Source organism: Camarhynchus parvulus, chromosome 7, assembly GCF_901933205.1.
Source record: "Camarhynchus parvulus chromosome 7, STF_HiC, whole genome shotgun sequence".
NCBI classification, from domain to species: Eukaryota; Metazoa; Chordata; class Aves; order Passeriformes; family Thraupidae; genus Camarhynchus; species Camarhynchus parvulus.
The window spans coordinates 26,881,688-26,903,555 of NC_044577.1; the positions used below are offsets into that span (position 1 = coordinate 26,881,688).

Genomic DNA, 21,868 nt, shown 5'->3' on the forward strand with positions numbered 1-21,868 from the left:
TTGATTAATAAATGCAACAAGAGCTATAACGTTCTTCAACACGAGGCTACGATCATCCTTCAATCAAAATATGTCCCTCAGCTTTTCATAACTTTTTGCATCAATATGTAGGGCTTGAGCAGCAGCAGCAGCAGTGACAGGATTTCATTGCAGCTGAGCATACACAGCTGAAAGGCTCTGCAGAGGATGAATGTCTTCTTGCTGGCTTGGCAGAGAGAGCAGTTGTGCCCTTGGGGGCTCGGTGTCACCTGCAGAGAGCTGAGGAGCACAAGAGAGATGCTCACTGCAGATCTGGACAAGGATTTGGCACCCTGAATTTCATATTCAATCTTACCTCAGTGGGCACCTCACTCAGAAATACCCTTTTTGAAAGGCACCCCATGTTTGGTGTGGAGCTTGTGATGGGGGAAGGGAGCCTTACGTCCAGTAACACAATTTGGTGTCCACAGAGATGACAACTCATGACAAATATAATCCAGACCTGGGCCTCAGGATGTGGCCAAAGTGCAGACAGGGAGGAAGGATGGATGCTGCAATTCCCCATCCCCACTCAGGCAGCTGGGTGGATGTTGCATGGCCACTGGCCACAAAGGTCAGGAGGAAGCTCCTCCTCATTCCTGCTGGCCCATCCTGCCAGCGCTGTTGGGAGCCCCAGATCCGCCACGTGTTGGTCATGCAGGAGAAATAACTCACAGCCTTGTCAGGTTGGTCTGTTTTATTTCTGAATTATTCTTTACATTGTACAATATATAAAAATACAGAGTACCCAAAAAAAATTCACAGTGTCTAAAGGCAGTGATAATAGTCTAGGTCACCTTTATGCTAAAGTACCATCAAGTTCGATTGCATAGGAAAGGTGATGTGCCTTCACAACAGAGTCCAATAACACTCTCCAGGTTTTATTGTTTTGGGGCAAGCATTCTGTGTTCACATAATTGTTTCCCATGTATCCAAGATCCAATATTGCATCTGTCACTGTCCCACCTCAACCACAAGCTAAATCCTACCATTTCCATCTCACATACCATGCATCCTCCCTAAAGTTTCCTCTGTGGGAATGCTCCTAATTAAGCACATGGCTTTTAGGTATGGGCAGGTCTGGATGCTGTCTAAGGAGGGGTGTGGAAAGAAAGCACACTGCTGTGCAGCTGGCTGGCTTTTACATTGTTTGACATTTTGGTACTAAAAACATTTTTGCTCCAGTTATTAATGGCCCATCCACGCCGACCTCTTCTTGACTCCGTGGCCTGAGCATCAGCAGCGTCCTGCTGACAGAGGCATCAGAACCAGAGTGCAGTGTTAATAATTTCATGACCAGATTTGTTTAAAACCAAATCGTGGCAGGGGCCTGCAGAAAGCCAAATGCCGCTCTTATAGCCCTGGATCCTCTTGAATAGCAGGAGTGAGTCTGCAGCCGAGGCTGGAGGCAGAATGGAAACAGTAACAAGTTCAAGACCCAACCTTACACCGAATTCTATCGAGCACAAATGTTTGTGGCTGTGTAAATAGTGAGTAGCTGGTTTTGCTCCTCCAGCCAGCATTAATGCATTAACACATTAATTTCGCCCAAAGGTTCTAAAGAAGGAATTTCCAGGCAGAACAGCTGAGACGGGGTAAGTCCCGCTGGGACCCAGCTCCAGAGGGGTTTCTGCCCAGTTTTGAAAGCTCTGGCAACCAGGAAAAACAAAGTTGGACAGAAAGCTCTCTCACCTACCCCCAAACTGCTCTTGAAGCCACCTGAAGCTTCCTTCTAAAAAGCTTAAGGGAAAGATTCATCTGTTGGGAGTTTAGCCTTTGGTCATGAGGGCATTTAAGGGATTTGTTGGAGAAGAATGAATCCTCCAGACCTGATTTACTGGGTATTTTTCTGCCATGCCAGACAGCTCTGAGGGTGCTGTGCCCTGCCGTGTGTGAGGGCTGGCTCAGGGGGGACAGGGTGAGGCGTGGGGCAGAGCCTTGGCCACTGACACAGAAAGCTCCAGAGACACCCACGGCACCAGGTGCCCCCATGGCCTGGTGGGTTTTTTGGACCCTTCTGAAAAACAAAATATATGGGATCACAGGGCTTCTTTTCCTGCATTTCAGATAAAACCTCCTGATGTGACTGTAAGGCAAGGTTTGCAAAGCTGATCAATAACTCAGAAGGCAGTTACTGACTTCTTTAACATGGAAAATGACATTTTCCCCATTCTAACAGATAATGTCTTTTGCTCTAATGGTACAAGACTTGTTACTCCTACTTGCTATTTTAATTTTCTTTGCACAATTACTCCCTGCTTATAATTACAAGAACAATAGAGTGATACACATGAAAAATTTAGGAGGCTTATTATGAAAATATAAACAGTATCAAGTATCTCTTTCTTAATAACTCTTAACCAGAATGATTTAGGGGAGAATCAGCATTTCTAACTAGAAAAATCAATTTATTTTTCAATAAAAAAATTATATTTCATTTACCTCAAAAGTGTATTTTTAAACCTAATGGAAAGGGTAGTCAATTTTTATAGGGTTTTTTCTTCAGTTTGTCCCTGTGGAATCTGAATACCAGCACTGCCTTTCTTATTCTAAGTTTCCTCTGCAGGCATTTTGCTAAATATATATATTGCGTGTGTATATATTATAAATATATACCATATCTATCCACTGATAGATGTATACACTGTTACAAAAAGAAGAGTAAGTTGTTACAGAAACTTTACATTTACATTTTTATATATATATTTATAGATATTTATATATATATATATAAAACTCTCCCCCGCTACATTTGGTACAAAGAATAAATCAATCTCAATGGACAGCAGTTTTCTCTCCAGGTGGGCTGAACAGCAGATTATCACCGGAGGTATCAAATTGTCTGCATCAGACACGGGCTCCATTCCTGCTCTCTGCTGATTTCAAAGCAAACACTTCATTTTCTGAACATAAGGCAGTAGGAACAGTGGTGGTTAGATAATAAATGTTATTCTCCTATATATCTGTACAGGTCATACATTTAAGAGCAGCCCTGGCTCATATGCTGAACATTCAAGAGCACCTTTAGAGCAACAGCACCTCTTCTGTGAGGGTTTGATCCTCAAGTGGTTCGTCTGTCAGTGAGCTGTGAGTTACTGGCAACTGCTCAAGGAAAACCCGACAGCAAGGGCACAACATCCCTGGATAACAGCAGCAGGCAAACCCCCTCAGCTGGGAGAAAGGCAGCCATTTCCATGGAAAAACAGAGAATGGCCTAATGACAGATGTTTCCACTACATACTTGGCTGTAAGATTTCCATCATATTTCATGTCCTGTACACCTGAATCCTATCCAAAAGGTTTGCAGAGACACAGTGTCTCCAGACCTACAGAGGAACCACCCAGGGTTCCTTTTCTCTGCCTTAGAAGTAAAGGAAAAAAAATATATATAGCATTATGAACTTTCTGGAAAGCAATGGAAATGCTCCCAAAGGAAATGCATTTCCACTCCAGTTTAAGATGGTATTAGGAACAGGAAATTTTAGCAAGTATAACATCCAGCTGCAGGAGCAACTCAAACTTCTACAGATATTACAGACCTGATGCTCAAGGTGCCAAATTACCTGGCCTGCAAGAACATCCCTGCACATCAGGTTGTTAACCTGCCACACACTGGAGAGCTCATAAAAAATGCAACTCTCACACTGCATTAACATCATCCTTACAGAACTGCACTCCTCTGCAAACATTAATTGAGTAATACAGTGTTCTGATTTCTTTTTTTCACTCTCTCCTGAATTCTGCTTTCTGCTCGAATGGAGACTACAGCCCCTTGCTGTGATTGCCAATTATATGAAAAAGGGCTGAATCCATTTGGATGGCTGATAAGAAGGAATGTCTTGATGAAACTATAACCACATGCACCACCCTCATAGCATCTGCCCTCCAATAGCCTACAAAATATCCACCTCCTGAGCACAATGGCAATAATCACCCATCTCGGTGACATGAACATTTAAATAATTTCATATGGTACTCTGCAAAAAAGAAATCAGTTTACATCATGTTATTCTGTGAAGCCAAAAATGGAAAAAAAAATTAAAAAGGGGAGACGGGAAAAGAGAAAGGAAAAATAGAAGATTGAGATAATTGCAAGGTTTGACTTGCTTGCATTCCCTCAAACTCCAGCTGCAATCTTGCCATGTGCACAGTAATTGCAGAGTGTGTTAATACAGGGAATTTTCTGATGGGGAAGCTCAGAGATGGCTTTGATTTTACAATGGCTGAAATGATCTTGGGAGCCAGTGTTTTCTTCTGAATCACATAAATTAAAGCTGGGAAATCCCATCCTGATAGTCTAATGTAATAATTTCCAACCCTTGGGCTACATACTTGTTAGAACTACATTAAGTCAGGATTTTAAATATTGCTGAGGGGCATGTGGAAATTCAGTGAGACAGAGTGAACTCGTTATGGCACAAGGCACGAAGTCATCACTCCTCAAATGGGATTTAGGGCCTGGGAAGAGCTTCCCTGAAGGCTGCCTGCCACCAGTGCTATCCTGCTTCCCTGGTGATCCTGCTCTGCTCCAGCTGCTCTTGCCTGGCTGTGCTGCTGAGGGTTCAGGGCTGCTGAACCACTGTGCCAACTTGGAGAGTTGCAGCAGGTGCTCCAGACACTCTTCTAGGTCTGCATCAGCTTCTGACTCTGCTGCTTAAATTCTGTTTAAGGGCATCTCTCTCTCTGCCCCATGTATTTCACCTGAGCAGAAGCAGGGTGGGCTGCTAAATAAGAAAAGCAGCCGCTGGAAATGGTGGGCACTGCTGAGCCTAAGGTGTCCTTGTGGCAGTGCTAATAACCCCACTTTATTACAAATATCCCTACAGCTTTCAATCACTGCAAACTGAAGTCAAACAAAGTAATTTAAAAATGGGAGGCTATTGTATACTTGCCCTCTGGTCAAACCACCATAACGCACAGGCTTGCAGAGTCACGTTGGCTCTTCCTCGCAGGAAAAGCAATATACCTGTCACAAGTAGCACAGGCTTTCTTCATTTCCTACCAGCTGCCTATGTGAAAGAGCTGAGTACACGGCCCAAGCTGGGCTTCCAAACAAGCAACTGCAAAGGAACAGCACTGAGAAACAACCGATGTCGGCTCACAGCGAAATCCGAAACCAAGCGGGGACGGACAGGACTGCTGGGAACAGACCGAGCCGGGGCCGGGCACTGCTCGGGGAAGGTGCAGACAACAAAGCCAAGCTCAGGACCACGTGGAGCTCATGCGTATTTCAGGGTGTACTTTTATCTCATGCTCAGTATTGCGACATTCTAAAATACTTAGCATCAGGAGTTCATCATAAATATTTAGAAACACTGAATGGTAACAGCGGTGAACTTGTTCACGTTGCTAACACACTGGATGTAGTTGTACATTAAGCACCAGCAATAAGTTTCCTTTTTGCCAAACAATTATGTCAGACAAACATCTGGTTGTAGACAACATGGCTTCTGCATCGGACTAATACAGTTCTTATAGACACAGTCACACACATACACGAAATTACATTTCAAGGCTGGATATACTGTAATGCCACTGCTCCAATTTACTTCAATAGCTGCAGCAGCATTTGTTTGTTGGGTTGTTTTTTCTCAGAAAAATTAAAGAAATATTGGCAAACAACGCACTTTACTCAGTTGTGTTACTATTTCATACAGTACTGAGTGGAAGACGCTGTAAGAATGTGCAGCAGACTTTCTGGGTCATGTCAGACTATGGAAACATTCCTTAAAAAAATACCTTCCCCCTGCAAAGTCAGAATCACTCATTTTTTGAAAGTATATGAACTAAAACCCAGTAATAAAACAAGAGGAAATATTAGCCCAAAGCAAGGTGATTTCCCACAAGAAGAGCACGGCCTCTAAAGTTGCCTCTCCTGGCAGACACAATCAGGATCAAAGCTAGAACAAAAAGAGTTAATACTGTCTCAAAAAAAAAAAAAAAGAAAAAGGAAGAAACAAAAAAAGCCCATGGCTCTTGTGCGGCAATCATCACATCTCTTTTTCCAGTGATATAAACATCTTTGTTTGTTAGGCACTCCAAGTTCATGTCTCCAATGTTATTCCAACATTTACTTTTCTCAGTGTCTCACTGCCTGTATAATTTTCTTTTAATTAAGACTGGAAACATTCTGGAAAGCTTCTTTGGATAATGCACTTCGTTTGTGTGTTGTTTCTCATCAGCTGAACTGCATATTACCAAAGAAGGCTGCAGAGAGTATTTCCTGTAATATGAAAAGATTCTCTTGAAGATATAGGGAACACTGCCCTAGAAAGTTACTACGTTTTTTTTCCTCAGAAACATAAAAAAATCAAAAATAAAAATTAAAAAAAAGGAAAAAGAAAATGTTCTTCAAGTTGTTGGTGTGATGGAGTTCTGTTTGGCCTGTCCCATGAGCTGTGTGTCATCTAGCACACCATTGGTGTCCTGCCTCAGGAATGATGCATCCAGCCCTGCTCCAGGAGGCCACCTCTTGCTTTCTTGGAGTGCTCCCATGTGTTGTGTGTGGTTGCTCAATGGCCACCAAGCCCAGCACACAGCCCCTTCCTCAACAACCTCAGCCTTGGACGGCACACTGACCTTCCAGCCATAAACAGTTGCAGTAGAAGAGCCATCTCCAGACAAATATCCACAAAAGCTCTGCAGAATGGTCCATTTGAATTCTTGTCCTTGTAAGGAGATGTGCTGTTTACAAGAAACGCAATTAACCAAAGGAAAAAAAAAGGCCCTACTGTACAATATTTACATCTAGAAGCTGGGCCAGTATTTGGTCCATAAAATCAATTTTTTAAAAAAAAATCATATAGGAAGTCATCCAGTCCCATAGGAGCTGTCCATCATCAGCTGTTGGTAAAGGTCCTTCCAGGGGAGGCCTCGGGCCTGTAATCATATTTATTCAGCGTACTGGGGTAATAGGTTGTTGTGTACACATTGGTTTGCTGCAGCGGATAGAAGTTGGTTCTGTCGTCCGGTATCAAGTTGTTCTTGTTAAGTGTCTGTAAAAGAGAAGAGGAGATGACAGGCATGGCCACAGTGCCACACAATTCCTCTTTTCTACCTGCAGGCACCTCCCATTCACCTGCCTTCTCCAGCACGGACTCTGCTGCGGCCGCCACCACCTTCCCTCCGGCTGGGAGAGCAAGCTGGCACCTCGCGCTCGCTACGGGCTGGGCTTGGGGACCACAGCTCCTGCCGGGTGTCCCTCAGCTGTCCTGTGCTCAGCTACTGCTGGGGATGGAGCCAGAGCCTTCTCCAGGGACACGGAGTGTCCTGGTGGATGGCGTGTCTGAAGACCACTGTCACATAAAGCCATGCTGGGCCTACACAAAGGTTGGCGATTAATGGCAGCGCTCAGCTCTAACCTCGTCCAAAATGCTCATGGTACAGCTCTAACCTCATCCAAAATGCTCATGGCTCATCTGTAACCTTGTCCAAAATGCTCATGGCTCATCTCTAACCTCGTCCAAAATGCTCATGGTACAGCCTGCGGCTCCCTCTCAAGCCAGGTGCCAAACGTGCCAACCTTTTCCTCTTTGGAAGAGCAGGTGTGCATTTACCTGATCTCCATCTCCATTGGTAGATATCCAGGTTTGGACCCCCCGATATTAAGTGTGTCACTTCTGTAAGCTACAGTATAAGTAACAAATCATGGTCACTTTTGGAAAATCTAAAATTACTTTAAAAAATTTAACAACCACGTAACAATTGTCGGAAACAATAACATACAAAATTAGAATGACAAATGCCCGTTTTACCAGAAAAATTTAGAAATTTTTTTTTTCTCCCTCCCCTCTTCCCACCAACAAGAAGATGTCCCCCTCTCCCCAGATTGCTATGCCAGCTGTTACCTATGTACAAGGATAAAATCACACTTTGTGTGTATGTGTGCAATAATTCTACAGAACTTTCTCCTTCCCCACAGTCATCTGATTTCTGTGAATTTGTCTGAGATACTTTTATCACAATTTTTTAACCTAACCCCTGGCTTAAATTTCTTATGCCTATCTCTGGTCTATGTCACTCCAAAGTGCACCTTTAATGGCTGTTGTGCAGGGAACTCACTCCTTTGATCTGGGAGTCAAGACTAGGTGTGCTGCTACAACATCCTTATCTTCAGGGAACATTTAATTAACAGCACATTTAAAGAGGGTATGAGCATCTCTCCTGTCAGGAGTAGAGATGGAGAGGTCTAATGAGCCATCTAGTCCTGGGCCCTAATGGCTGTTCTGGCATGATCTGATGCTGCTTTAGTGAGGAACCACTTCACCTCAGCTCCCCCTTGAGACAAACCCCTCATGCCTGACCCAGCCCAGGGCAAGGTGAGAACTAATTAACTAATGCTCGAGACCATGAACTACCCAGCTCCTTCAGCTTTACTCGACCCACTGAACTTCAGGCAAAGTGGCTCCCTCAGCAAGGGGAGAAATCTGTGCTCTGCCTGAGGGCAGGTGCAGGTGGAAGTTTCTGGGGAAGGCTCTGTCCCCCCAGCCCCAGCAGCAGCAGGGTGACCTGACAGCAGTGGGCTCTCTACTGCACAGCCAGGGTTCATCCACATGCCAGCTGTGACCACTGAAAGGATCAGCTACCCTGGGCTCAAAGACAAGACCACAGGCAGTATATTTTTCTCCCTACTTCTTTGTAATCAAATCATTTTACTGCATGGGGAGGGAGAGAGGAGGAGGAAGAAAAGAAAATATTTTCTTCTAATCAGCAGACTGACAGCTACAGCTACCCTGGGAGCTTACAACTCCCAGTTTCATACAAGATGTTAGGAGGAAAAGCTTTCCTGTGCCAAAGCTACCCTGACAAAGAAATGTCCCAATTGCTGAACCACCAAATAAGTTTTTCAGAAATAAGCACTGCCTGAAACATCTCATACATGAAAACTGGAGGAGACCCAGCCCCCTCCTGGTCTGACTGCAATCTCCCCCTGCCTGGAGTCCCTAAATTGATCCCATAGCACAACACTTATAGGAACCAAGGAGAGAATTTGTATAGGCATGCTCTAAGTGACAAATATTTTTAAGAAATGAGAATTTGTGCCCTTCAATATGGAAGTAAAAAAGGAAATGTCATGCTTTGCTCCCAGTCACCCAAAGAAATATTCAAGTAGTGCGGCCAACAGTCTGCAGCTTTGTGCTGGAGGCTGGGAAACAAGGAAGCCAGCCTCAGTCCTCCAGTGCTTGCTATGCTTCCTTGGGAAATCCAATTAACTGCTCTGTGCCTCCGTGTCTTCTGACCCAGCTTGAGAAAAACAAAGTTTGAGATTCCCTGTAAAAAGGCACTTTTCTAAGTACTACCACCAAGTACTTGCAGGAGTTGCTCTCTGGTGAGCCCCACAGGTGTTCACACTGGCTGTACACAATGGCTGCTGTTTCCTACTGATGTTCCTAGTCTGGGATACCCACTGCTGGCACCGTAACTCCATGGCCACAGCAGGAAGGAAGATGAAGAGGCTGAGTCCCATTGCCACAGTTTGTCTGGACTCTATTGAAGCTGGTCCAACATCCAGGCCTTGTCTGGGTTGGTTAAGATTCATGACATGACAGGATTGCCACCTCTGAAATTTAGTCAGATGAAAATCCTGACCTGCAATAACTCAGGACCATCTTGATATGAGGACAAAGACCTCAGGACTCAACTTCTTTGGCTTTGAGATGGAAAATCTGTATGAGTTTTAACATGTTACACAGTATTAAAAACTAGCCCATTACAACAGATTTAGCAATTAATTAACATGATTTGCATTTTTCCTTCTCTCTCTTCCTATGTTCATATAATACTTACTTAAGAAAAACACCACAACCGGTCATTTGCTCTTTTTGGTTTTATTTTGGATGGAGGGCTTATATCTTAAGGAAATACCTCATAAAATGGCTTAGTGGAATTTATAATACAATTAGCCACAAATAATTTGTCTCTGGAAATGCTGCAGTGGCAGTACTGTCCTAAATCAGCATGATCAATGTGCACTGCTTTAACATTTCCCCCCACAAACTTATTGTCTGTCTCATTTTAATAAACAGATAATTAGGCTCCTTGGCACTAGAAATTGGTTGATATTTTGTAGAAGGGAAATTAGGCCGCAGTGAAATTTAGAGATGTACACAGACACACTCATGCATTCACTGCAGGAGAACAGGCTGCAGTTAAAACTCTCTGGGTCAATTCCTGTGCTGCTTTACTCAGAGTTTTAACCCCTGCTCTCATCCCACAGCTCTTCACAGTGACAGTACAGAGATGGCCAACAACTTTCCTTTTGGAAAGCATTTCCCCATTGCTGTGTGGGTTTTGCCATTGAGGTCAGAGCCTCCTGACAGCCTGAACTCACTGCAGCTCCTGTGGGATGGGAACATCCTGCTGCACCCATGGATGCCCCCAGCAATACTGATCAGTCCCAACAGGAAAGTTGTCACCAGCAAGAGTTGTCACCAAAGTTGTCACCAAAGTTGTCACCAGCCCGTCACAAAACCCAGCACAGATCAGACCCTGGCTCCCAGCCCAACTCCTGCCAGTGTCTCATCCCCTCGCCCCCCTGAGCCAGGTCCCCAGGGCCAAGAAGTGCTTCCCGAGGACAATGCCTAGCATGTCTTCCTGGAAGGGACAGTCCTTTGGTGCTTTTGCAGGGACTTGGCAGTGGCTGCAGCAGCAAAGCTGACTGAAGCAGCCCAGCCAGCACTAGAGCTCACCAGAGGTTTCAGGGAAGGAAAAGAGATTTGCCTTTGCAACCTGAGCCCTCCTGCACCACCGTCCTGCACCCTCCAGGGCAACAGACAAGTCAGTCATCTGAGCACCTCCAGACCCTTCCAATGACACTTTTCCTGACACTCAACCTGTATCTTCCTCTTATTGTCTGCTTCCTCCCGTATCAAACACTACTGACTGCCCTTGCCAGCAACTACAACCTTTTACAACTGTCTGCTCAGTAAGCAGAAAGAACCAAAAGCCTAATCAATGCTTACTGCTGCAAATTAAGTTGTGGCAAAATCTCTGTGCCATACACTTGATGTATTCCAAACACCAAGGAAAACGCATTTCAGGCCCTCATTTTGGTCCTATCCTGCCTTGAGAAGAAAGAAGCTTCTGGTATTTGTGCAAGCATAATGCTCCATGTAAAAAGTGAGGCCAGACTGAGCTAATGTGAAAACCTGTGGAATGCACTTAGGAAAAGTATTTTATTCAACTAACAATTATTTCTTTTACCTGCTTCCTCCCTCACAGTATGAGCCATGACATCCTGGCATAGCTGATATAATTTGTTTCTTTTGGTCTGTTCACCAGTAACCTCAGTTCAAGGGCCTGTTAGCAGAAGGAAAGCCACCAGCATGCTCTGACACAGCCAAGTGGATCACTCAAAAGCAAGCCCAACTTAACTGCTTTCTTTAAATGACAGCTTACACAGCCTTTAGGCTGCATTGGCATATGACTAATATAATTTGAAAAAATCTCTGACCCAGGAACTCTGCTTTGTCAAGCAGGATGTTTTCAGATGTACTATGATGGTTATGGCTTTAACAGACTGTAAAAGAGCAGCAGCTTGCTCCCTTATATGTGATCTGTCAACTAACCAAGAGATCCAGTCCTGTTGTTGGTGAATTGCATGTCCATGCAAAGCACAGCAGAATCTTGAGTCTTTCAGTATTTATGGAATTATATGAACAATCTGATCACTCACGCAAGTGTGCAGTTAGAAGTGGAGGAGTCTGAGGGGAAGGGTCACACCATAGGCAGAGCACTCACAGGCTGCTTCTCCCAGTTACAGCCCAGTGCTGGGCACGTTAAACATGACTCTGTTGCACCACATGCATGCATTTAACTTTGTTCAGCTTTCTCCATTGATATTTTTAGCCTAGGTCATCATTCAGATTTTCCATTTGTTCATTTTTCTCCAGCAAGACCTTGCCACTACTTCCCCAAATTCTGCCTCTGCTCCAAATCATTAAGTCATTATCCACTGACCTACTTGCTTACATTCTCCCAGATGTATCAAAACATCTTTACACATAACATAGTATGGGACTTCCAGTACTACTCCCAACTCCCATCCCACAGCTGCAAGTATAAGCTGTGTAAACATTGCTTACACACATAAACAGATCAAATGTTTCAATTTCCAATATGCAGTCATGAAAATTTCAAAACTTGATTTAAAAAGTAGATGGACATCTCCCCACTCACAATTAAAAGGACGTCCATATATTTTTGAGAAGCTAAGTGAAAATGATACTTCTAAAAGCTTCTGATACTCGTACAACTAATACCAAAATTAGGGCCATAATGTAGTTCCCACAGGGTAACATATGATGGCAAGATTTCCCTAATCTGCTCATGTAGAAAGCACTCAGCTTTTCAGAGCTCAGCATTCTCTCTGAGCTCCAGATCTTTCTATTTTGGGGATTGTGGAGGAAGAGTCAGCAAGTTTCCCAGTAGGTTAATCTTCACCAGCTATGCAGCACCAGAATCCCAGTGAAGTCAGTGAGCAAGGACAATGTCCCCCAGCCTCACAGTTGCTCCACTATTTCTCTGTAAACAGTATAATTTCACTACTTCTGCCTCCCACCCATGACACTTTCCTCTTTAGAAAGGTAAAAAAGAAAAAATGTTGGGGGACCTTCCCTGGGCAGCTTCAAACAGTTTTTTCAGTTTTTATGGTTACCACCACTTCACCCTCTGAAGAGGCTGAACAATGCAGTGCACACCTTTCCATGGCTCATCAGAGACGTGCTGCCTGCGCCAGGGCTGCACAGCTTTAGGTTTCCACCTTGGAATTTTGTTTGTACTGTTGAACGTCCCAGTGCACTACAGAGAAAACTTCCCCTTTCCTTCACCCCAGGATGAATGCAGGGATGAAGGAACCAGGGTTAAGAACTTCAATCACTGCTAACCTTGGTCATCCACTGTGAACACAGCAGAAGGTCTAAAATCAGGGTCCAGGGATCAGACAGCAACTTTGTAGCCAACCCATTCCTCTTAGTAAATCCAAATGAAGCCCATGTGCATCCCTCATCCTTCCGCTGCAGAAATCAAGGACAACACTCCTGCTGAACTTAGCCACACAATTATCCCTAAAAGAATTGAGGCAGCCTTTCCAACTTTCCCCGTAACAGCATCCAAGAGACCTCCTGTAGCAACAGTGGGATGGCCACTACGCCCCCTCATTCCCCAGGAAAATGGAGGGATAAGGGAATTGTGCAATGATGTAATGAAACCAAGGCCCAACATTTAGGTTCTTTTGTGCTCCTTTTAAGCCATTGGCTTCTTGCAGTGAAATCAGATTGAGCAAAATGCCTTTTTGATGCAGATCAGCTGTTTCATGGAGCTAGACATGCCTCCTTGTTAAAGGATGTTACTTTTTGCATTGTTGGAACATTAGCCAAATGACTCAGGGCTGTGGAAATATATTAATATTATGAAACATTTCCAAAAACTTGTACATGTCTGGAAGTACCAGGGCATAGATCTCAGAATTATAATTAATCAGTAAATTTGGGAATAATTAGCATAATAATTACATTTCAACAAAATAAACCATACAACTAAAATAACCTCTTTTGGCAATAACTGACACCAAGAAAATACATGATGTCTGGCCCACCCACATGCTCCCTTTCTTCTGATCAACTGGATGCCACAACACTGCTGTGCCTCCTGAGCTAAGAATTACAAATAACCCTGGAAAGATGGAAAGTTGCCAGGAAGACCTTATGAGACCCATGTATTTACTCTAAGCTAGGAGTGATTTTTAAGACTTGAATGACTCCTCTTTCTGATTTTTCTTTAAAATTTGCTTAGTGTCTCATGCCAAGCAAACTATCTCACCTGATGCTTTTATAAAACCTCTTAAGCTCTGCCTACATGGAGTCAAAGGAAACAGTGGCCAGGGTTTATGTATCAAGCTTTTTCCTGATGAATTCAATAAGGCTGTTTGCAGGATTTACAGTGAAGTGTAGATGTACAGATGAGGAACCTATTTTCTATATAAGAAGGTTATTCATCTCAAAAAGAGATACAAAAAAAATCCCACTGGGACACTAAACTTATGATTGCATTTTCTTTTTGGATGGAAGCTTACCATATTTTTAGACTGGAGATTTTTTGTTCACTGTTATTGGTAAATAAATTAAACAACCCCCAAATGATGGCAGCATCTGTAGATGTGCTCAGGTTGACAATAGAGCTAACATCCAATTATTAGAAAATGAATAGCTAAAGTTATTTATAGCTGTTTGAAAATAGCTATTTTATCCTTGCACTTAGGAGGGAGTGAAGTTATATTACTGCCATTGTAAACTTATAAAACCCTTCAGAGCTGGCAACATAAAGGACCATTGTCAGAAGGATGCTTTGGCACATCTCTGACTTCAAGCACATGAGTAAGATGGCAAAGCAAACTGCATGTAATAGTAAGGGAAACTGAAGTATTTTTCTGAACTGGAAACTGGAGTCTGAGGAGGTCATGGAAATCTTCCCACTGGCAAGTGCAGGTGTCTAGCCTAAAGCTTGCAATTTAGCCCCGGCTTGCCTATGATTAGGGGGTGGCAACACCCATGACGTGGTGTCCAGACACAAAAGAGAAATTCAAGGTTGCCCCAACTGCTTCCCAATATAGCTGATGCACAGGATATAGCAGACATGGTCTCAGCTGTGTGGGAAGGTGTAAACTGTCTCCTCACTGCACTCCTGTGCCTTGGTGAATGCCCTTCCTGGGTGCCCCACGCACACAAGAGTGTTACTAGAGAGGCTCAGCATGCTCCAGTACTCAGACAAATTCACCCGAGGCATAATCATGGCCCTTTAAAGCTGACATTAATCACTCTGGGTGCAGATGATGGTTTGGAGCACTGGGCTGTACTGGGCTTCAGCTGATGGTAACTAGTCTGGGGCTGTCTGGGGGCACAGCTCCCACTGCCCCCGCTCTCATTCTGGAGCAAGCAGCTTTGAGGTTTTGGATGGCCTCAGAGCTGCTTGTTCTGGTGAATTACCAGCACAAGTCATGCAGCCTCGTGCCAGCCCACAGTGCTGCATTTAGACTGAGAATTGCAAAGGTGTAACTGCAGTGGTGAAAAAAGAAGTAATAAAAATAAAAGTAAAAACTGGGCCCAATTTGCCATCTGCTAACTCCATTCAGTCTCTTATAGTCTTACTGCTTTCCAGATTCTCCCGCCCTCTAAATAGCTGCTTTTTGATTATTTTCCTCAGGATTGCTTTATTTTCTCCCCATGTTGCCTCTCACCTTGTTATTTCCTCTGTACATTTGTAACCTCCTCAGGTCATTTTCCATTAGTCCTATACCAGTGGCTGTTTTTTTGAGACACCTCCCAGTTTAATATCTTCTGCTCATTTAATTAACACACTGACTGCACTCTCTCCAAGGTCATTAATGAAGATATTAAATAAAGCCAAACCTTGCATTACTGCTTGCAGCATCCCAAACAACTCCTCCCCATAGCCCTGTTTGTTCCCATCAACAATTGCCCAATGTTCACAGTCCATTAGCCAGGTTTCAATCTCTACAGCAGCCTTCCTGTCCAAGCCAATTTCTATTTACACATCACAAGATTATTTAAGACACCAATACCACCCTCTTTGCTTTAGATGTATGGACGAGTGAAGCTACATTTTTAACCAGCTGAGAATCTGCAGCTCTAACTCTGTGCAAAAAGTGATTATGTTTGATTTCTCTCTGCTCAGCATTAGGTCCTGGCTCAGCTGTCAGCTCAGCTGAACCACCTTTCATTTCATCAGGGTATGTGATATGTTGCCTCTCAAATATTAATTCAGATCTTCCTGCATATTAATACTGACACAGATTTGTTTCAATGAGTTTCCATTGCTGTAACTGAAAGCACAGTCAAGTCAATTCCATTTGTTTCTCCTGGTTTCACTCTCTAGTATGGCCCTGGCTGCCAAATTTTACAGACAGAGCAGGATTTAACACCCCATTGATGTGCTTGGTTGAATGGGGAAGGCCCAGGCTTTCTCTAGCAATTGTGGGCCCATATGCTCACAGATGCTCTGTCTGATCCCCAAATCCAGCTGACATTTCCCACACAGACTTACTCAAGCTGCTTGTGGGACTTCAGTGCATTGGACTTCTGTAGCTTAACAGTGACTCAATTAGCAGGGCAGAAATAAGCCTGCTTTCTCACTAACACTTTTGTATTACCTTTGCAATTCATGGCACTGGGGGTTTGCCTAAGGTCCCTGATATTTATAAAGGTAATTGGAGCTGTTCATTAGCTGGTTCTCAGAGACTCTGGGATACAGTCCATCTAGATTCCTTCACCCACAGATTTTCAGTCCTTTCCTTTATTCATATGTTTTGTGCCAAATCTCAGGATGATATTAGAGCTGACTCAGTGAGGATTCCCCCAGCTCTATGGGAGTGCAGGCAGAGTTACTCCTGCTTCCCCTAGGCCAAACCTCTTGTGTATATACAAATGATGCACCAGGGAAAGTGACTGTGGCTGTAGTGTTTCCCCAGCCTGTGCAGCTCATGCTGTGGCAGCAGCCAGTGCATCCTGAGCAGCCCTGAGCTCTCAATGATTCTTCAGGACTGGGCGGTCATGGTCCAGAAAAAAAAAAAAAGCTCAAGTATATAATCTGTCCTCACTTGGAGCTGCCAAACACTCTGGAAACTGAGCTCTAGTCCTGAGTTCTGACACAGCTATCTTTATTTTGTATGCATGTAGCTCAATTTCTTTATAACTCAAGAATCCATTAATTGCAAGTGGAACTGTTCAGGAAGAATAGCAAGGCAGCTCGTCTCTAAGTGTAGCACAAAGGTTATGTGTTTTCTGATATTTATTGTTTGTCTAATAATACCTTCTCCCTTTAGCTCCCTGCCTCTTTCATGGCTCACTTTAAAGTCCTCTGCAAACATAATTAATTCCTCCTGCACATCTTGGTGGCACTGAGGATCTCCTGGTTCAGCTAATACACATAACACTTCTAGCCAGAGCTTCAAGGCAACAAAGAGGAGAGAACAAAGGCAAAGAGGAGAGAACCACCCCAAGCACTTGGACCAAGGGAGAACCATTAACTTCTAGCAAATGAGGACAGGGTATATTTGAAATATTCCACTGCTGACCAGTACAGGGAAGTCATGTAAGTAAGCAGCAGCAAGTCCAGTGCAATTTTGTTATGCCCATTCCTATAGTTCTTCAATTAATTATTCTTCCAGCACAGCTGGGTGGGTGCAGGCTTGTACATGTCAACCTCAGAGAAATTAGGAAAGGGGAAAATTGCAAGAAAAGGTAATATCAGTCATTAGATCAATTAGTGTAGCTGGAAAAATCAGATAAGCTTTATAACACATCTGTCTGTCTTCAGTTCTGAAACAGCAGCTCACATGTTCAAAAACCTGCTAGATTTTCCAGCTACACTCATTGATCTAATTAAAAACAAACCAAAACTTGTCTGCCTACAAACAGATTATCACAGCTGCAGCAATACTACTCCAAAGAAAGGCTCATGTGAGCATCCATGATGATCTAGCCTGTAAGAAGGCAGAGCATGGACCATATCCCTAACCTGGCTGTAGAGGAGATATACCTGGTTGTAAAGGGGGAGCAGAGAAGGCTGAGTCAATAAACAGAAAAACGTGACAGGATTCTATGAAGCATCTACCCACAGCGTCAAAACTTCTTAACGTGGCTTAAAAACAAAAAGTAATCTCAAAAGCCAGACTCTCTTAAAAATGGTGGGGAAAAGGGAACAGTGAGGATACCCGCCCTACAGGGAGCAGCAACAGCCCTGTGAAGCAGCAAGGGTTTGCATGAAAAGCAGATGGAGCAGGGACTCAGTTCCCATCGGGGGACTGCTGTGAGCAGCTGCTTAGTATCCCAGAGGGAGCAGGAGCAAGGTAACACTCCGATGTGAACTGGCGGTCTCCCCTACTCTTAAATACTTTATCTATGCGAGTGCGCAATCTGTGATTCACACACAGCAACCCGCTGAGCCCCTGCTGCCAGGGGGTGGGGACAGCGCCGGGAGAGGCACATCCCTCCCTGGGCACAATCATCCCAGGACAGCCACACCTCCAGGCATGCTTGACTGCTCAATTTGACTCGAGCCAATGATATAAAGGGAGAAAAGACACTAATAGATTTTGACTGAGACGCACCACTTAATCCTTTTTTCCCCATCAGTAAGCTCTCTTGCTTTCCCTTCATAGTAGGCATTATGCAAATCAAGAGTCCCCTGAAGTGATATTTGCAACTGCAGGATCATACAAGAAAGGGCACAATGCTTCTTTGCCAATTCAACCCCCTGCCCCTACTATTCTATTTCAAATAATACTATACTCATGGTAAGTACTAAAAATATGTACTCTACCATTCAAGCACTTAATGTTCTTAAATGCCACTTTGTTCAAGGGAAATGGCCTTTGTTAAACATGCAATTCACTGGGAACAGAATTTATATTTCAATCAGATTTACTATATCTATACATATATATATGGCTTTTTCCCCCCAGCTGATTACATCAGCTAACACCATGCAGCTAAAGCAAATACTTCAGGGACACTGTTGGTAACTTCTTGAGAACACTGAGTATCATCAACTACTGCTTTATATATGAACTTTACAGCCACTTCCTGGGGCTTGAATGATGCAGTGAAAGGGTCACTGGGAAAAGAAAAAAGCTTATATCACAGTGCTATCAATGTATGTGCTGTGATCACCAAAAATAAATGGGTTAGCCAATTTTAGTTGAAGCAACAACACATCAAATTAAGTGGCAGGACACTGAAACACAAAGTTTTCCATGGAGAAGCAAACATTCTCAAAGACCAAGGCTGACTTTGACAAACATTCCTCTAGGGTGCTTGACGGCAGTTTAAATAGCTTTAACTTAAACCACTGGCTGCCTCCTCTCTATAAAAAAGGTGTCATTTTCAGCAGCAGTGAAAATGACCATCACCAAGAGAGAGACATTTAAAATCCATACTTTCCTATACCCTAAGCTCTACTTTTGTTTTTTTTTCACAGAATAAAATCACAGACTATTCTGAACTGGAAGGGACCCACAAGGATCATCCTGTCCATCTCTCAAGAGAACGCCCCACACAGAATAACCTTGGCATTATTAGCACCATGCTCAAACCAACTGAACTAATATTTTTGCTAATTTTTGCAAGGTTGCAAGCCACACTAAACACCCAGCATGTTATTTTATTCAGAAGGATTCATCTTCCAAAGACAGAATAGGTTTCTGTGTCTCAGCTCTCCATGTTAGTATTTTATTGCCATTAATTATTTGGGATTAGTAATGAAGCGTGGATCACAGGGCCCAAAGTCCTTCACAGGGGGTGTCTGCTCTGCACTCTGTCATTTGTTTCCCAACAGCATTGTTCTCACTTCATTAGAAAATATTCGTTGCAGCTTCTAATTTATACAGTCTGAGCGATCTACTGATTATTCCCCCCATTTTCTGGTAACTGCATCTATATTTCCTGTATAACTTTAGGCAAGTGCAGGACTCACAGTTCTACTAAAGTTAATGTGTATTGTTCTAATGTCCTAGAAAAGTCAGATATCAAGCAATACATCAAACACTTTGTTTCCCTCTTTCATTGCCATATCCTGCAATCTCACCTCATCTTTTCCCACAATAAATTCAATCCTTGACATAAATGACTGTTTTGCTTCAGTGTTTGGCCCTTAGTTCCTACAGCAGCAGTGCTGATGCCAGAGAAGATGCAATGCTCAGGTGCTTCCTCAGCTTATTTGAGGCATCAGTACAGAGAGTTTTACTGTGTGACTCACTACTAAAGCTGTGTGGAAGGAAGGAAGGACAGAGGGAGGTATGTCCAGCACAATCGCAAAGAAAATCTGCAGAATCATCATCAAAACCATCCTGCAACTTACATTTCTCACTGATCCCATCTGGCCAGATCCAAAGGCCATTGGATTTTGGATTTGGCCCAATATGCAGACGCCTTTGTCCAAATCCTGTGTAGAATAAAATGTTGGCTCTCTTTATTGGCAGAGGATTTAGCAATAGGAAGAAGTTCAGTCCAAACCCTTTCTCCATGTGTGGCTGTTCCAAGAGATCCTAATTCACAAGGGCTCAATCTTGACCCTACATCCTCCTGCTTCTACTGCAGGATCATCTGGCTTTCCATCAGCACAGCTGTGCTAAGTAACTCACACAAGGCATGCAGCAGCTGAAGCAAGATGTTAAATAGAAGATCTCCTCACTGCTTTGATAGTCAGTTATTATTTAATTGGCGTGGCAGTACTGGGAAGGTTGTAGGTGGTTCTGTAACCCGTCATGCCAAAACGTGAAGAGCAGATAATTTTTATTTCATTATGCTTTTGTTCTGCACAGTCTTCAATATTGTCAGAGTGTTGTTTGAACTTCAACCAATTAATGAAACATGAACTGCTTATTAGGTGACCCAAAAGGTCTCTCCCCTACGATCTGTGAATACCAAATCAAAATCAACGTGTTGCTGGTAAATGCATATGCATGAAATTTTTCAAGACATCCTGGCTAAAATAGCTAATAATAAACCTCACATCATTCTTGAGAAAGCAGAACAGGAAGGGAAAAGGAGCCAACAAAAATAAAACATGCTTGTGCAGAACACTGCCTATGCAAGTTAGCATCAGCTACATGATCAATAGGTCACCCATTATGTATGGTATTTACATCTGATCTGCATTACTGCACTGCTGTGCTGGAATGGCCAACAAGGCTCATATCAGCTTGCACTTCCTTCATTAAAATCTGCCTTCATATAAAATTTACCTTGATTTATGAGTTTGCATTCAGTGCTGTACATTTGAATGTAACACTGCCAAACTTTCTACAGTGTTCACCTGCTGGTTGTAGAGCAGAGATATTTCAAGATGAAAACAAACCAAAGATGGTTGCAGAAGGCTTATTATTATCAAAGAATGGAAAATAATAAACTTGTGCATATGGCCAGCCTTCTGCTACCATCATGTCACTGTGTATTATAATTTTTTGTTACTGAAAAGTAGTCTACACACCCTCTATTTCCTTAATCCTGGATTTATTAACTCTTTCACACAGATACACACACATACAAACCTACAATTATTCTTTTGCTTTCATTAAAAAATGTTGAGGGTGGTTTCCTTGGTACCTGCTGAAGAGAAACTTATTTGGGTTTAGAATCTGGAATCTCAGGTGCTTCCACTTTCTTTCACATATACACATTTTAAATTCAGATAGGCCCATATCCAAGCTGAGTCCAGCCCTCCTTATCTGGAAGGTGAATTTTAGCTTCTCCATCATTTTAATGTTAATTCTGTGGCATCACAATAAAACCACACATGCTCCTTGAAGGCATGAAAAATCTCCCTCCTAACCCTTAAAAAAAATCTGTCGGTTATTCCTAAATATAAACCTGGCTAATAACAAGTTCCATAAGTAATTACACAGCACAGAGCACACAGAGCCTTTCCTTTTACTTCATTAATGCTATATGCTTCAAGGGAACACTGAGGAGTGGCAGATTTGTAGTATGAAATGAGAAATTTTCAGCCAAGAGCTTAGGAAAGGAGGGGCAATAGAGAAGGTGAGCAGAAGGAAATACTCAACAGGAATGGAGAAAAGGAGGCTTCACTTGACAAATAGATTTTACCCTTTCTGTAAATCTCCTTGCCTCATTCACCACTCTGAAGTGTATGACTGAGTTTTTCTCAGCAAGTAGCCCCTTGCTCCTAAACATTTAGCTTTGGTCTGTCCAATGACTGCAGATTTATGCACTTGAACTCTTTCACTTCCTAACATTCTGTAAATAAGCCCCATCTGGTCTATCTCTCCTTGTGTCCAAGTCCCTTCTCCCCGAATGTAAGTCATACAGTCTCAGTT

General features: G+C 43.1%; 1 protein-coding gene across 8 annotated transcripts in view; it reads right to left on the reverse strand.

Moving 5' to 3' along the window:
* Positions 1 to 684: 684 nt before the first annotated feature.
* The window catches only part of SEMA5B (semaphorin 5B), a 268,944-nt gene continuing 247,760 nt past the window's right edge, over positions 685 to 21,868 (reverse strand). For 7 of the 8 annotated variants that reach the window (XM_030951863.1, XM_030951860.1, XM_030951862.1 and 4 more), the window contains one exon: positions 685 to 7,013. In XM_030951863.1, coding sequence (XP_030807723.1) covers positions 6,858 to 7,013 — 156 coding nt within the window. In that variant the 3' untranslated portion in view covers positions 685 to 6,857. Of the gene's footprint in view, positions 7,014 to 7,574; positions 7,645 to 21,868 lie in introns of all 8 variants that reach the window. The other variant, XM_030951865.1, reaches the window with a different exon arrangement.